General features: G+C 37.1%; 1 protein-coding gene across 4 annotated transcripts in view; it reads right to left on the bottom strand.

The window, feature by feature from the left end:
- Positions 1-1,221: 1,221 nt before the first annotated feature.
- Positions 1,222-16,685, bottom strand: part of stim2 (stromal interaction molecule 2) — a 73,471-nt gene continuing 58,007 nt past the window's right edge. The window contains exons 4-13 of one of the 4 annotated variants that reach the window (XM_062982196.1): positions 15,451-15,562; positions 14,482-14,597; positions 12,722-12,899; positions 11,673-11,850; positions 9,196-9,363; positions 8,789-8,889; positions 8,292-8,530; positions 7,583-7,742; positions 5,222-5,456; positions 2,506-2,645 (exon numbers count right to left, since the gene is read on the bottom strand). In XM_062982196.1, coding sequence (XP_062838266.1) covers positions 5,231-5,456; positions 7,583-7,742; positions 8,292-8,530; positions 8,789-8,889; positions 9,196-9,363; positions 11,673-11,850; positions 12,722-12,899; positions 14,482-14,597; positions 15,451-15,562 — 1,478 coding nt within the window. In that variant the 3' untranslated portion in view covers positions 2,506-2,645; positions 5,222-5,230. Of the gene's footprint in view, positions 2,646-5,209; positions 5,457-7,582; positions 7,743-8,291; positions 8,531-8,788; positions 8,890-9,195; positions 9,364-11,672; positions 11,851-12,721; positions 12,900-14,481; positions 14,598-15,450; positions 15,563-16,685 lie in introns of all 4 variants that reach the window. The other 3 variants (XM_062982197.1, XM_062982195.1, XM_008118829.3) reach the window with 3 other exon arrangements.

The following is a 16,685-nucleotide window of genomic DNA, read 5'->3' as shown; positions in this document are numbered from 1 at the left end:
AAGCTTTTTCATGGAGTTCACTCACACATTCAACAGCTACTCATGATGTCTTGCACATACAAGTTTAACATGGGTAAGTAAAGCCAATGTTCTAAAATAGGGGTATCAAATTCATTTTCATCGAGCCTTATGGTTGCCTTAAAAGGGCCACTGGATCCATGTACAGAGAATCCATGGAAACAGAGGGCCAACTATAATTTTTTACATAGTGGATGGTGCTCTTCAGTTTTTATCTGCTATGGGCCTCCAGTTCTGATTATCCACCATACAGACTGAGGGTAATGAGAATGGCAACTCAATGGCACTTATGGCCCTGAGGTTGGGGAAAGATTAAAGGACATTTTAACATCAGACATCGTATCTATCCACAAGCCTTGTATCTAAATTCAAACTCCACTATCCCAACTAAACAGAACAAACTAGTGCCTTCCAGATGTTACTGTATCACAACTTCCATCAGCTCTAGTCATGATGTCTAATGATGAGGAATACAGGAGCTGTAGTCCAGAATCTATCTGGAGGGCCACATAAAATGACATGGGGGGCCTTGCATTTGACACATGGATAAGAATTTGAAATTAGTACTAAGGCAACTATGTAAGACTACAGTTCTTCCTCACCTCCTGAATGCAAAACTCATTGAATTATGTGGGTGAATTCACAGTTAATGCTAAGTCACTGTAAATGAGCTTTGATCTCAAAATCAGGATTGTAAACCGTCTTCCAATTTTAGTTTGATTTGAATGGGAGAAGAGGTAAACTAGCTTGCTAGTTTGATTTGAAGAGTAAACTATGAGAAGAATGGCAATCAAGGGAATGGCAAAGAAGAAGAGAAAAGATAAGAATGTGCAAGCACACAGTTTATTTGTGTCCCACCCAAACCATCGCTTAACATTACATCCAGTTTTGAGTCAGTGAAGCCCACTGCATAGTAAGTATGCTTGGTATTTGACTTGAATTTGTTTTTGTTCTTTTGAACCCCAGCAGTTCTGATTATGAGGGCTATGCTGGATGGGTGTGATGAGACTTTTAGGTCCAACAATTTATGTAATGATACAAGGTTTCCTACCCATCTAAGTATAAGAAAGCTTAATATGCCAGGAAGGAGAGTGTGAGCACATTTATAATGTCATGCAAGAGATAGAAATGACAATTATTGCACTCAGAAGACAGGAATCCAGGGGTTGGTTTGGACAAGGGAGTGGCCAAAATCATAACAAGTCAGTGCACAATATTTTCAATTTATTATTTTTGCCACAGTAACAAATATTCACAAATCAAACATCCGTTGTCTGTCAAAGTATGTAAACAAGTGCCCACAGATGTCCCTATCCCAGTTTTAAGGTTGTGAATGACTTAAAAGGTCCTTCAAAATCAAGTCTTGAATCTTCTCACTTGCACATGGAATCAGAAGCCTCTTCTCCGGGTAAGTCTTTTTTCTTACCATACAACCTGTGCAATGCAGTAAAATCACAGTGAAAGCCCTGCCTGGATAATCATGATCTTTACAACAGGACCCAATCCATTAGGTTAATAATAAATGCATTTAAGTAAGCATTCTGTAGAAGAAATGGGGTTCCAGTTCCAGAAATCAACTGTTAGAAATGGTAGCTTCTTAAAAAAAATAATCTAAAAAACAACAATGAACCAACTCATCTCTTCCATCATTTTAGAAATCTAAACAGTTCTGTTTGTAAAGATACTTTCCAGTCAGGAAAACAGTAGTGCAATTTAAGTAGTATACTTCATTTAAAAGTTACTTTTGTCCACTAAGCAAATGCCATAACTTCTGTGGAAAGATAAGAAGATGTTCTAGTAAACAAGAGAAAACCTTGGCAAGCCCACACAGGCTTACTAGTCCGTTAAAGCTTGTGTTAAAGTGGTGGGGTTTTTGTTTGTTTTTAAAGTTTTGTATATAAACTAAAAAAGAAGAAGCAGAAATAAATAGACCAATGAATGTCAACTGTCTTGAAATACCAAATTTCTCACTGACAGCTGGCACAAGTTGACTCTGAAGTCGTTTGAAACTGAAGAGACGTTAACCTAGGAGGTTTTTCCGGCTGTGGCATCCAAGCTGGGTAAACCTTGATAACTACATTCTTAAGTTAAAAAAAACAACAAGAAAGTCTAACAATGTCACTCTTAAGCATTTTCTCCAGTCACCTCATTTTGATTTCTTCTTAAAGAGACTTTTTATTTTGGAGGACTTTTTGTTCCGTTCCCCATTCTGATAGAGGTCTTGTGAGGTGCTACTTATCCGAGGGGCGGCAGAGGGTTCGTGACCTGCTTTGCTTTCACTGCTGGTGGAGGAACATGAAGTGTGGCGAGGCTTGGGCACCGGAGCCCCACTAGAAAGTTGATTCATGCTGCAGGACTTCTCCAAAATGCCATTGTACACCTTGCTTGCAGGACTGAAGATCATACTTTTAGTTTCTGTCATGCCAACACAGTCAGGGGAACCCCTGGAAATATCAGCTGTTAGGGAGGTTGAGTCTCCGGTAGATGACTCCTCTAAAGAGAGTTCCTCCCGTGATATTTTTTGAGGTGTCAGGGGTTGGTATATTTCAAGGCTTGAAGGAGGAGATTGTTTCCTTCCAACCGAAGAATTGAAGGAATCACATTCTGAGGCTGTATCTTGTACTTCCCTATAGCAAAGATAAGAAAAAATGTAAGGAATGGCTTCATTATAGGATTTTTAAAAAATCCCCCAAAGATTCAATTTTACATCTGAACTTCCAAGGTCATGACTTAGAATCAGATTTAGAAGAAACCTCATAGGTCATTTAGTTTAACCCTCTGTCCAATGCAGGAATTCCAGCTACAGCATTCTCAGCAGGTAACTGTCTCTCTCTCTCTCTCTCTCTCTCTTTTTTTGGAAGATATACAGAAAAAAGTACCCTACACCTCTGTGTAGTCCTTTTCTCTGGATATCTTCAAAAAGAGATTAGACAAGGAGTGTCAAACTCATTTTCATCTAGGCCTACATCAGCCGTATGGTTATCTTCAAAGGGCTTTTGATCCATGGATGTTCTTTAGTTTTTATCCAGTTTGAGTCCCCAGATATTACTGAATGACATCTCTCTTCACTTCTGATTACAGGTAATAGTGGGTAATGGGAACTGCAAACCAACAGCACTTGTGGCTTTGAGGTTGGGGAAATGTTAAATGACATTTTAAAGTCAGACATGATATCCACAGGCCTTGCATCTGAATACAAAGGCTAAATCTGAATCCAGACTAAATAAAACAAACTGCAGCCTTCCAGATGTTACTGTATCACAACTCTGATGTATAATTATTACGAATGCAGGAATTGTAATCCAACATCTGAAGTACCACATACAATGAAATGGTGGGCTGGATTCAGAGTCCTTGAATTTGACATATGTGGATTAGACAGTTACCTGCTGAGGATGTTCTAGCTCAGGAATGGGCAAACCTCGGATCTCCAGGTGTTTTGGACTCCAACTCTCACAATCCCTAACAGAAAGTAGGAAGTTTGCCCATGCCTGCTCTAGCTGGAATTCCTAGATAAATGGCTCCATTGCTGAACCACTTTTATGATTAAGAAATTTATTTTAATATTAAATCAAAATACCCACCTGTAACTTAAAACCTGGTCCTATCCTCTGGGGCAGCAGAGAACAAACTTGCACCTCATATCTGTGACAGCCCTTCAGATAAAGGCAGCCCCTAAGTTACAAGGAAGATAGGTTCTGTAGGTTTGTTCTTAAATTTAATCTGTATGTAAGTCAGAACCTTTTGAAAAATTTGGCTTGTTGTGGAAACAAGGATTGGTGAGAAAGCTTCAGTGGAGACACCTTTTCCTCATTATAACTCTTTCAGGAGTGAATTTCCCTTCCTAGAGAAGTTGAATGTTTGTAACTTGGGGGCTGCCTGTATTAAAAGCATGCAATCTTCTCTTCACCAGGCTGAACATGACACCCTTCTCTGAACCAAATAACACTCTATCTAAATCTTTCTTAAAATGAGGCACCCAGAACTGAACTAAATAGTACCGATAAGGCCTGAACAGCACAAAATATAATAGGACTCTTACTTCTCTTGATTTGGGCACTTTGGTTCTGGTAATGTGGGCTCAAATATTATCATCTATTGAACACCTATGCAGATCACCTCTGTAAATCTTAGGTGATTTAATAATTGATTCAATCAGTCCACTTTAGTTGGGACTATCAACATGATTCTACAGCTATAAGAAATAGCCTCTCTTCAATATTTCCAAATGGCAAAACCCAGGTAGGAGGGACATACAGATCTTCCATCAAGGAGGGAAAATCAGGACATTCAAAACATTATTATTCTGTAAATGTTATTGGAATTTAAAAAAGAGCTGATTCAGATTGCAATCAATATTAAATAATAATTTTAATGATATAAAGAATGTATTAACATAATCCAAGAAAACCATAAGAGTCGCAGAGCAGTAGACTGACAAAGGTGATGGTAGAAACAACAACAGCATCAATAATAGCAGATTAAAACAAGCAAATGGTTCCCATAGTCAGCTTGAAATGTCAGGGGTTTTGCAGATTATATATGGAGATGTGGCTGAACAGGAGGGATTTCTGTTTTAAGTGACAAGAACTGGGAAAAATGAATTCAGAATTTTGACAGAATCTTAAATAAAAATAAAGACTGCATTTTTTTAAGGAAAGGGTTTTTTGGTGAAATAAAATATTGATGATGAAAGGGGGAAAATACAGCACTGTATAGAAATTAATAGTTAAAATACAATAAACAGGCTATATAAGACAAGATTAACTTAAATTAAAGAGAATAATAATCTTGAGGTGATACTGATATAATAAACTAAAGATGAAATCTACAAGAATTTGAGTGTTAGTTAAAATGGAAAATTGTTCATATGACTATTACTTGTGGTATGTATTAAAATAATATATTGATGCAATTAATTAGAACAAAAATATATGTAATAGTTTGCTAGTTACTTTTGCTTGAGAAGGAGAAAAGTCAATTATGTTTTTAATGTTATTTTTATTTTCTTTTTTTTTTTAAGGTAGGGCTCGACATTGGTTTTTGTTGGTTGTTGAGAGAGATTGGGAGGAAGGGGATGGGAATATTACTGAATTATTTTTGTATCAAATTCTTCTATTTGTTTTTTGTTTCAGTGTCTGTTTTTTTATTTTAATCTGTTATGAAAATATAATAAAAATTAATAACACACCAAGGTTCATACCATTGCTTGTCAGCAGTGAAGTAAATGGCCTCCTCCTCCTCTTCTGTGCGGTAAGCAGCAGGGCAACTGGACACTGAAAGGATGTCCGGATCTGCAGAGTGCAAAGTAGCTTGCGTATGCGGAGTGTGTTGCATTTGTGCTGAGTGTTGCGACTGTGGCGATGATGGCACGACGTTTCGTCGGGAGCGACACATGCTGCTGCTCCTTGCTAAGGTGCTCGTTTTTACAACAGACCCTGAGAAAAACAGAAAAGATTGGCGTCATTCAGAATCAAATGACATTATCAGCCAATCTTTAATTCTACTTCACACAGAAATCTTGGAAGCTGGTTAGTGTTTGGATAGAAGACTGCCAACAACTACCTGGAGCTGTAGGCTATTTTTCAAAGGAAGGAACTTGCAAAACCAGTTATTCCTTGCCATAAAAACTCCATGAAATGCATAGTCACCATAAGTAGAAAGGTGACTCTTGTAATATAAGAATAAGGAGTAAAAAATACTATAGATAGAATTCAGTTTCAATTTTAAATCATCTATATTCTGCTTTTCTATGTATGTATTCATGTATACTTAAAATATATCTTCAAGTGAGAAAGGCAAGGGCAAAGCAGGTGTGAAAACGACCTCTACTTGTTGGAATCTCACAGAAGGTTTAGTTACCATTCTAAAGTCTTAGTAGAGAAGGTCACACAGGAAGTCACAAACTTATGTTGTTGGCAGCAACACCTGACTCAAACATTTAGCAGGAATCCATAATGTTTTGCTGAACTTAAGTTCAACTGAAAAACAGGAATTCTGTTTCCATATAATTCTAAGGATTAAAAACACTCATTTTAAAACCTGAGAGATATTTTAACATAGAAGAAACTAGAGACAAGTGACAAACTGGAAGTAGAAAGACAGTACATAATGAGCTCTAAGTAAGTTATGATACCTAAAAAATATCTAAGGCAGGGAGCCTGTGGCCTTCCAGAAGTTTTAAGATTATAACTACAGTAGAGTCTCACTTATCCAACACTCGCTTATCCAATGTTCTGGATTATCCAACGCATTTTTTGAGTCAATGTTTTCAATATATCGTGATATTTTGGTGCTAAATTCATAAATACAGTAATTACTGCATAGCATTACTGCGTATTGAACTACTTTTTCTACCAAATTTGTTGTCTAACATGATGTTTTGGTGCTTCATTTGTAAAATCATAACCTAATTTGATGTTTAATAGGCTTTTCCTTAATGCCTCCTTATTATCCAACATATTCGCTTATCCAACATTCTGTCGGCCCGTTTATGTTGGATAAGTGAGACTCTACTGTATTGTAATCATTGATAGTAGGAGCTGTAGGTTAACAAAATCTGCATAGGGAGTCCTGTAAAAGCTATTTTAAAAACCAAAACAGTTTCAAGAAGGATAACTAATTGAATAGTATGGTTGATCACCCCATCCTGGAAATACAGCATTCCCCATTTATATATCATTCCAGCACCGGTAGATTTGCACTTGGTGTTGCAGAATATATTCTATCAGTATCATTCCTGCTACTACTACAATGCCTCAGCAATTTTAAAAAGTCTATTAGATGCAAATCAAACCAATGATTTGCGGATGAGCAAGGGAAGTGCTGTCTATTGGCATGGCTGAATAGTGATTTAAAATGGCACAGTGAGGGAGTAAGGAGTAATCATGCTTCAGCACTTTTTAGTAGCTTGTCTCGGGAACCTTCATAATTATACAACATTTATGGACATCTGAGATACTAAGAGAATGTGTGAGAAAATCACATATCTGGTCACATGCACACACAGAGAGAATAATTGGATATTTGAATGATGGAGACAATGTTGATATCTGTGGTATACTTTTAGAGGAGGGATAACATATTTCACCGCGTAATAGTTGTCATCTCATAATTGTTGAACCCCTTTTTTCCGGTACAAATATTTATTGCCTTTCCTTCCTTAATTGTTACATTAATTCCCTTTCCTCCCCTCTAGGAGGAAAGACAGTTTGTCTTTAAAAGCAGAGCTTTCCCTCCTCCCCTCTCAAAAGAAAGGCGGTTATTTAAAAAATCAAATTGGAGCTCTCCCTCCTCATCTTTCAGAGTTAAGACAGAGACTAGCAAACCTAAGGCATGTTTTTCTTTGCATCATGGTTGCACCCCCTTTATTTTAAAAAATGATATAAAAACGTGGTGAAATACGGTAAGTACTAAACATTTGAAATCAGGTCTCCTCACTCCCACCCACCTCCTCAGCACGCAGTGGAAAGATTACCCTCCCAACAGGAAGGAGCAGAAAGTGGGAACCAGCATTACCATAACCCTCCTTTGTACAAAACACTAATAAAGCTCTCTGTCTTACAGGTAGCCACTGAGCCACTGTCCCTGTGGGTGAGGCACTCTCCTTTCAGGCGTATTAGAAACAAGAGGATTTTCTTTCCAAACTGAGAGCACTTTCTTTTTCTTCCTACAAAATAAGAAGGGAAAAAGCCCCACCCACATAGAAAGCACTTGGAGGCAGCCTGCAAGAGAGAGAGGGAGAGAGAAAGAGATAGGGAGAGAGACAGAGAGAGCTCTTTTAGTACCTGGGCTTTTATCATAAATTACATGTGCAAAAACCTGCCACCTTTGCCTGGGGCCTTGCTCTTTTACAAGAAACAGTCTCTCTCTCTCTTTCTCTTTCACTCTCTGTGTATGTGTGTGTACATGTCTGCACATACAAGTGCAGAGAAACAATTTTCTATAACACTGGCTTTCTGCATCATACAAGAAACAAACATAAAATATGTCTGAAACTAATAAAATCACATCTTCCCAAGAGCTTAGTCTTCTTTCCCAGATTCATTTTTACTTCCGTAAGTACTGACTATCAAATTCAAAGCATTTTCACTTTCTATTAAATAAATATTTGCTCTTCTGACCTCTATTGTTTCATACCTCTGGTACTTTTGCTTTACTACCTCTAATAAATCCCTCAACCTCTGCTTTACTTTGTCAAAGTCTCAAACATTTTCAAAAACTTCTATCAGTCTTCGCTTGTACAACATCTTACTAGATACGTCTCCACGTACCATGAAACTGGGAAATTATAGGAGGAGTGTCTTCATCAAGGTCATCCACCCCTCCTGCAATTGGATATGGTGGAATGGAAACACGTGGCATTACCACCCAACTATGATCTGAGTAAAGTGATGAAGTCAGACTTGGTAATCCAGAGTTATGTGCGATCTGGAAACCACAGATCTTCTCAATCTGTTGCCACCGGTAGAGTCTCTCTCTCAAACAAGTGGTTAATTCAGAAAGTGCTTTCCTGGAAATCAAAAAAGATTTTTTTGTTTATTTTACAAAACATTATTCTCTATGGAAATTATACTTGGGAACATTTATTTACAAACTGCTATACAACACCAGAACGACTTTTAAATGAATAAAAACATGGAGAATCCCAACGTATTTAATTTCAAGTGTGAGCCTATATCAAAACGCTGAATCTTTGGCCTTAAAAATTATCTGCAACATAAACCATCCACAACATAAAGCATCCATAAAACTCTAGTCATTTGCTTACTTTGCTTCCAGAATCTTGTGATCCACTTCATCAAGAGAAGAGCTGTGGGCTACATGTAATGTCCCAAATACAGTATTTCTCTTCTTCTTGATCTTTTCTGCCTAAAATCAAGAACAAATAGGAACAAATAAAATCAAAGGCAAATATTCAAAAAATGCAATGGGTAAAAATAGAGGATGGGGAATCTCTTTAAGAGACTGTGCTACACATGGAAAGTTTTATTGTTCAATTATTAGCGTAGCTAAAGAAACATTGTCTCCCAAAGTCAAACCAACAGGGATATTAAAATTTATTCATTTTAATTCGTGCCTTTATCATTTAACTGATTTATAAATTGTCTTTCACAGAAGGCAGCATTGTTAGCATGCATTATGTTTAAGGAGATATAACTCAAGAATACCCATTACCTCTTCCTTGGCAATTGCTAACTGCATTTCTGCATTTTGTCTCTTGATATTATAGTACTGTACTTCAACTTCGTGAGTCAGCTGGAGCCATTTTTGCAAGGCATCAGGAACAGACCAATTGCTTCTCAATTCAAATTCCTTCTCAGCCTTTTTTAAGGCCATACGGACCTAGGAATCAAGAGAGACATGAAAAAGCACTGAGGCATTAAAATTTCTGTATTTAAGACAACTGATAGGTTACTGAATATCAGTACATTATAATAGTAGGCTATATCAATGATTGATTAAGCAACCAAAACAGATTTGAAAATGGTATCTCCAATTAATCAGACAGGACACTTTAAAATTTCTTAATCATTATCTATATATATAAAAGGGTAATGAAATTTTGGCCTAGGACAAAACAACAAAACTACACATCACAGAAACACTAAACTTGGCAGCACAATCCCTCATCCATGCCTCTACGTTCACACAACAAAAAGAAAAGAAAAATAAAGTCCTAATTAAAGGGAGAGGAATAATTGTTTTTATCCAATAGCTGCCAGTTAGAAGGCTATGCTCCGCCCACTTGGTTTCCTAGCAACCCACTCAGCCCAGGGGACAGGCAGAGTTAGGCCTCACTTAGGCCTCTTCCCCACTGCCTATAAAATACAGATTATCATATTTTAACTGGATTATATGGCAGTGTAGACTCAAGGCCCTTCCACACAGCTATATGACCCATTTATAATCTTATATTATCTGCTTTGAACTGGATTATCTTGACTCCACACTGCCATCTAATCCACTTCAGTGTGCATTTTATACAGCTGTGTAGAAGGGGCCTCATATAATCCCGTTCTAAGCAGATAATATAAGATACTTTATTTCCCATACCACCATACTTCGCCACAGCAACGCGTGGCCGGGCGCAGCTAGTAATATATATATATATATATATATATATATATATATGTGTGTGTGTGTGTGTGTGTGTGTGTGTGTGTGTGTGTGTGTGTGTGTGTATGTATATATATAAAGATATTAGTATATATACAGGGGTGAGGAATGCATGACTTGTCATCCCTGCTAAGCATACCAGTCATGAAGGACAACAGAAATCGCAGACCAAGATGAAAAGGCACATGTTCCCACTCAGCATACAGAAACAAAGGCAGCAATACTTTCAAGATTAATTCATTCACACATACACAGGATGAAGTGCTTCCTCAATAGTTGTACATTTGGATAAGTATTATTGCTCCCATTTCCTTTTTCTCTGTTAGATCTCTCAGGATAAGCCTTCCACAATCTGGTCTTCTCCAGATGCTTTGGACTATAACTCGTAAAATTCCTTATTACTGGCCATACTGTAGGAAGCCCAAACCAAGTTGTAGAAAGCTACCCTGGACAAAAATCTGAAGCTTCATATCTTACTAACAAGTGTTAAGTATTAGCAAAAATGCCTTATGACAAGGAAAGTACTGAAGAGAACTGCTATTCCAGTTCATATGTTGAAACTAAAGAGGTCTAGAGGCCTAATTAACATTAAAAATCGCACAATAATGTTTTCACTGTTTCAAATATAGGGGGATATATCAGGTGTGTTGGTCACAGATTGATTCAGTCAAGTATTTTGGAACACTGTCTAAAGCCACACTCTGAGAATTATTACACAGGCCAACAAAAAGGAATCTTGGTGTTTTGCTTTTTAGGCTTGTTCCTAGAGTTTTTTGGCAGGGTGCTGATTCAGAAAATTGCATTGCATAGACCCATCAGTGCTAGTTTCGTAGATATGGTGATTATGACTTTCTATGGGCAAGCAAATGGTAACTGGTATGTGCCATATGTTATGTATCTCAAAAACTAGAGCTGATAGGGAGAAACTGGTGCCATTTTTGGAACCAGCAGATCAAATATACCCAGAAACGGGTATAACATTTGGGGCACTAAAATGTGTTGGCCAGTGTTATACAGTAAATGGCAAAGGCCACAGGGTCCTCCTCAAGTTCCTCGATTGAGGCTTTACCTTTCTTCACCCCTCTTCACTTTAGCCCTTTCCTGACTCTTTGTAAACATCTACTTCTGTTAGCAGACTGGCGGGGGAAAGGGCAGGAGCATCATGAACATGCCACTACCTAAACATTCTGCTTACAAGTCCTACTTTTTCTGACTCTTCACTTTCACTAATCATGTTAAACAAAATATCTCACTTCTAGCTTAGCTCTAAACTTTGCTCATGCCTTGATAATAAACTAGAGCATAATTCACCATTATGAAGATGCATACTTACTTCTACCCCAGCGTGCTTGCACCTATAGTAGGGAGGTCTTTCTCCTAGCCATATCTACAGTTTCAAAGTACAGTAATTAGAACTATCAGTTTTATTTGTATAATAAGTTTAGTGTTTTAAAAAAGACCACTACTGCAAGCATGCTGACACTAAAATGCAAAGGGAAACTGAAATGAGAAAGCACACAAACATTGGCAAATACCTGCACCAACTCCTCTTCTGCATACTTAAGTCTGCTGAGTTCACATTCAGCTCCTTCTCTCAACTCTTTCAGACGACATGCTTCCCGTTTTGCATCACTGATTTCATCCATCATCTTCCGCTCCAGATTTTGCTTTTCTACAGCAACAGTCCTATTCTCTTCCTGCGCTTTTTCAAGCCTTCAAAACAGACATTTCCCCCCACAGGTTAGTGGACATTCATTTAATTCAGGTCACAGTTCAATTGCTTGAGCAATCATTTAAACTAGCTGGTGGTATCATCAAGCAGCACCTCTCTGTATCAAATAGACTGGGAGGACTAAAACATTCCTAATCTCTTGACAAAGCAGCTGAATTTTATTCATGGGTCAATTTACCATACCAGGGACAATCCCACTAGTGAAGGTTATCAGAACTCCATAATCTGATTATTTCCAATTCATATTACACCAAAGTGGACAGTTGCACTGGGGACAGGGGGGTAGATTTTGGTCCTTTGTGGGAAAGGCGCTGGGTTCATAGTGCCATAGAAGTGATGTGACATCACTTGTCGGTTTCATTTTGGCTTTGGGGGGGAGGGAAGTTGTAGGTTTTAGGAAGGATGTAATAAAGCAAATGATACTTAAAATGCTCTGGAAGCATATTTTAAATTTCTTTCTCAGATTTATTTTTTAAATTGGTGCACTCTGGGGACTGTGGAAGTCTCCTGTGGTAATTTAGCTTCAGCTCTCAAGGTGTTTTGGACTTCAACTACCAGAAATCCAAGCCAGTTTGCCAGTCATTAGGAATTGCGGGAGTTGAAGTCCAAAACACCGAGGGCTGAAGTTTGCTCATGCTAGGGTTAGAACCATATGTAGTCCTTTCCCCATGTATTCCCTACCCTGATTTTATTATATATCACTTCTACCATTATCTCACTAGATGGCAGGGATGAGCTACTATTTCTCAGCACTCTAAAATATCTGTATAAATGCTAATCTGCCAAACTAGATCCTCATAAGGACACCTGAATGGACTAAAGATCTATGAATCCTTATATCTTTTTATATACCTCTCTTGTAATTCACACAGGCTCTGTTCTGCTGTCTGAAGGCTTTCCAAATCTTTCATCATTTTGGTGATATGCTCTTTTGAAGTCTTGTTCTGAGTATATGCAAACCAGCAGCCTCCAACTCCAATCACAATAGAAACAGTGAGTACGAAATCCTTCATCCAGTTGTGAGGCGGTCCTGAAAAACACAGTTACACATATTTAGACAGTACACATGTTGGACTGATTTGTATGCAGCACTAAACCATGGCTTATCATGATAAAAATGAGCCAATGTGAACCTTAACCTTGCGTGGTGAGGTGGGCAAGTTTTGTTTCCATTTTAATTGATGCAGAAATAATCCAACTCCAAATCACCATTTACAAGGTGTCTTGTCTCCATCAATCATCATATAAGTTAAATATTTAAGGTAGATAAATAGGAACTATTTATCTGATCCTAGATAATCCAAAACAGACCTGCCCTGATAGGGAGGGAGGGAGGGAGGGAGGTTATTTTCTTTTTTCAGACAAGAACTCCTTTTCTGAAACAGGAGGTAGGATCACATCTCAGCAGATTAATCTATCAACTATGCTGCATGGAAATCCAATTTTGAAATGTAGCAGTTGTTCTGGCTTGCTGTTCAAACAGTAAAACTAACTGGGCAGCCCTACAAATAAATTTACCGAAGTTCTAGTACACGAAAACATCTCACAATTTCCATAATCTGTTTTATTCCTTTGTATTTTTAAAAATTCAAAAACAATTTTCATAAAGCTTCTATACCTGGCTACCTTGAAGTCATTCATCTCAACAAATCTAATTACTTAAGAAGTAATTCGTCTCAATAAACGATTATGACAAACGTGACTTTAAAGAATTCCTGACTTGGATGACAATAAGAATTTGATTCTAGGATTTCAAAGTATAACAAAGATTCAAAACAAGATTAAGCAAAACAGGAAAAGCAAAACAGATCCATTCACCACCCTCAGTCAACAATTTGGTAAGTCAAAAATATCAAGCAGCACCAATCCATAACACAGGTAAGAAGCAACTGCCATTGTGCAGTACTTCCTAATCAATCATGTGTACATATTTCATAATAATTCAGAAGAAGCTATCTGTGATTCAGCTGATGAATAGTTGCTCTTCTTCACATACGGATGCAGCTAAATTTGACCCCAATGACACCATTACATTCACTAGAAAAAGTAAAATTGCTGCTTAGCAGCAGAAGGCAGCAACAGCTGCATATAGTGCTAAGAAAGAGTTCGTGAACAATATTTAGTGCAGAGAAAGTTAAGACTTTTACAATTATACTTCTGTTTCCTTTGACTTGAAAAGAAAGGATTAAGCAAAGTGATCTATTGTTAAAAATTGGTAATTAAACATCTCCTGGTGTTTCAGAAGAAACTTTGAGCATGCACCCTACACAGGAATGTAGATAAAGGCTATATGGGGAGTGTTATTACTGTTATAGTCAGAAATTTGAGCCTCTCTGTTCTAGTCCCAGAAGGAAATGGGATATCTGATGTAGCTTTCAGGTCTGGCCTATTGCTTTAGAGAAAAACAGAGAAAGACAGAAACTTTATTGGAGAGATTACCAATAATAAGAAAAAAGGCTAAGTGATAACATAGTGGTATGTATTTCTGAATATATTCTCAATGGAACTAGATAATCTAACTAAAGGATTATCACACTTCAGTAGAACAATGCCTTCTGGCAGCAGTAAAAAGGCTAAGTTCTAAAGTTGAAGTAAATTAAAACTGTACTAACGTGTAATAGGGCCAAATAAAACAACATCCAAGGCCTTTAGCTGAAGTTTCTGCCTGTGGCTCCGATCAATGATTTTCAATTGAGAGATCATAAATGCAGGTTCATTGACTGCTATCCTGCATACAATACAAAAGAGATTGTAAAAAAAGATTAAAGATACAAAAACATGCAAATCTCAGAGAGTGAAATAATCTCAGAATCAGGCATTGAGACAGTTTCTATGTTTTCCAGATATTAATTGCATGGATAAAATGTACTCTTGAAAATTGGGGTTAGAAGATACAATATAACAATCTAATGTAAAATTCGTTATTTTTATATTAGTTTTGTTCAGTTATAATAAAAATAACATGAACTGGCCAAATATTTTACTTTACTATTTCTCTGACTGCAGAGCTTTAGAATTTTCACCAAATTTAGTATAGTATAACCACCCCTGTATGCACAGAACCAGTGTCCAGTTTCATTTATCCACATCTGACAAAATATGTATTTTCTAGGCATTTTCTAGATTCCTCAGTGAGACTCTATAGTATCCATGAGCCAGAAGTTCTTAATTTCAATAGGGTTCTCATGTTCCCATGGATATCGAGGTACTACCATATACAATCCAAGCACCTATGTTTAAAACAAGGATTCCATACAACCCAAAGGTTCTATCAATTGTTTTAAAATATAAACCTGCAAAACTATTATTAAAATTAATTTATTGCATTACCACCAATAATGCACCATCAAGTGAACTTCTGAAGACATTTTAACACAATAAAACTTGTTATTTTGATGCAAGTTTAATATATTCACTTGAACATGCACTATAGAAACTATAAGGAACACACTACAAATTTTCTGAGAAGAAAAATTTGATATATAAAAAGTTTACATTCTATTTCATTGTGAAAGCAGTGCTTCAGACATGCCATTGAATGGTACAACATGTACAGAACTTATCCGAGTTGAAAAAGTCACCTTGGCAATGTCGTTCCTTTGACATTATTTTCTCTGAAGTTTTTCTCATACTGTGGAAGTTCAACAAATTCTATCAGCCACTGAAGAGTCTCCTCTAGTGTCCAGTTGTGAACTACAAGGCAAAATCAGAAATACTATTTGACATGTTTTTTGGATTATCAAGAATTAACAAACAATACATTATTGGCAGGTTCTCCTTCTTTATCATGTGTTCATCGAGGTGAAGATTAGAGTAAGATTATAAAGAAATAATTCTCAAAAATATTCCTTCATTAAAAATTCCATGGCATAATTGAAAAAGGAAAAATCGTGTGACCAATAAAGTGGACACAGAGTTCTTTTTCCTGTTGTCTCTCATCCCTTGCTATAGAACTAAACAAAAGCAAATACATGTTACACCCATTTAAGCTAATACTGAAGAGGAGATGTTTATTTTGGAGTGTATGTATTTATTATGGAATACCATATGGTTCCTTGGCATTTTTAAGGGAAGGTAAATGGAATGATTAACTGGGCAATGAGAAAATACAGAAAGGAAGAGATATGCTTAAACATGACATTTAAAAAATCAAATGCAATATATTCACTAAAGATATGAACAACAAAATCACCAAAATTATCTTCAAATAAATGCAATGCAATTGCTATTGATGGGGAAACCAGTATCTTCACTGCCAGGTCTTTCAGACCTTCCAGACAAGAAGCAAAGCACAAATGCCTTAAATATAGAAAGAATCATAATCTTGGCCTTAGCTGACAGCTTTAGGCATTTTATGACACTATCACTGAAATGCCAGTAACAATCTCACCAGGATACAAAGAGCTCTTTTGCCAAGTCAAAGAGTTCCTCCCATCAAGTACAAGTTTAACTTCTTTTTTGTCTGCAGCAGGGTCCAGATATTTCATGATCTGCTGGACCTGAAGGCCCTCACTACACAGCATGGAGGAAGGGGGAGAGTATACTGCAACCTACAAATCTGGCAAACCCTGTGTTAATGAAACTAGCTGAAAGGGTTGTTGGGATTCTAGTCCTAGATCTAATATGTTCAACAGGGTGTGTGTGTGCATGTGTACGCATGTACCTTCAAGTGACCTGTTGACCTATGCCGACACATGAATTTAATAGGGTTTTCTTAGGCAAGGAATATTCAAAAGATGGTCTTGCCTGTTCCTCCAAAATATAGCCTACAACATCTGGTATTTGGTTTGTGATCTCCCATCTAAGTGCTAACCAG

The sequence above is a fragment of the Anolis carolinensis genome, chromosome 5 (genome assembly GCF_035594765.1).
Source record: "Anolis carolinensis isolate JA03-04 chromosome 5, rAnoCar3.1.pri, whole genome shotgun sequence".
NCBI lineage: Eukaryota > Metazoa > Chordata > Lepidosauria > Squamata > Dactyloidae > Anolis > Anolis carolinensis.
The sequence above is the reverse complement of the archived record's forward strand: the minus strand, read 5'-3'. Positions and strand labels throughout refer to the sequence as shown.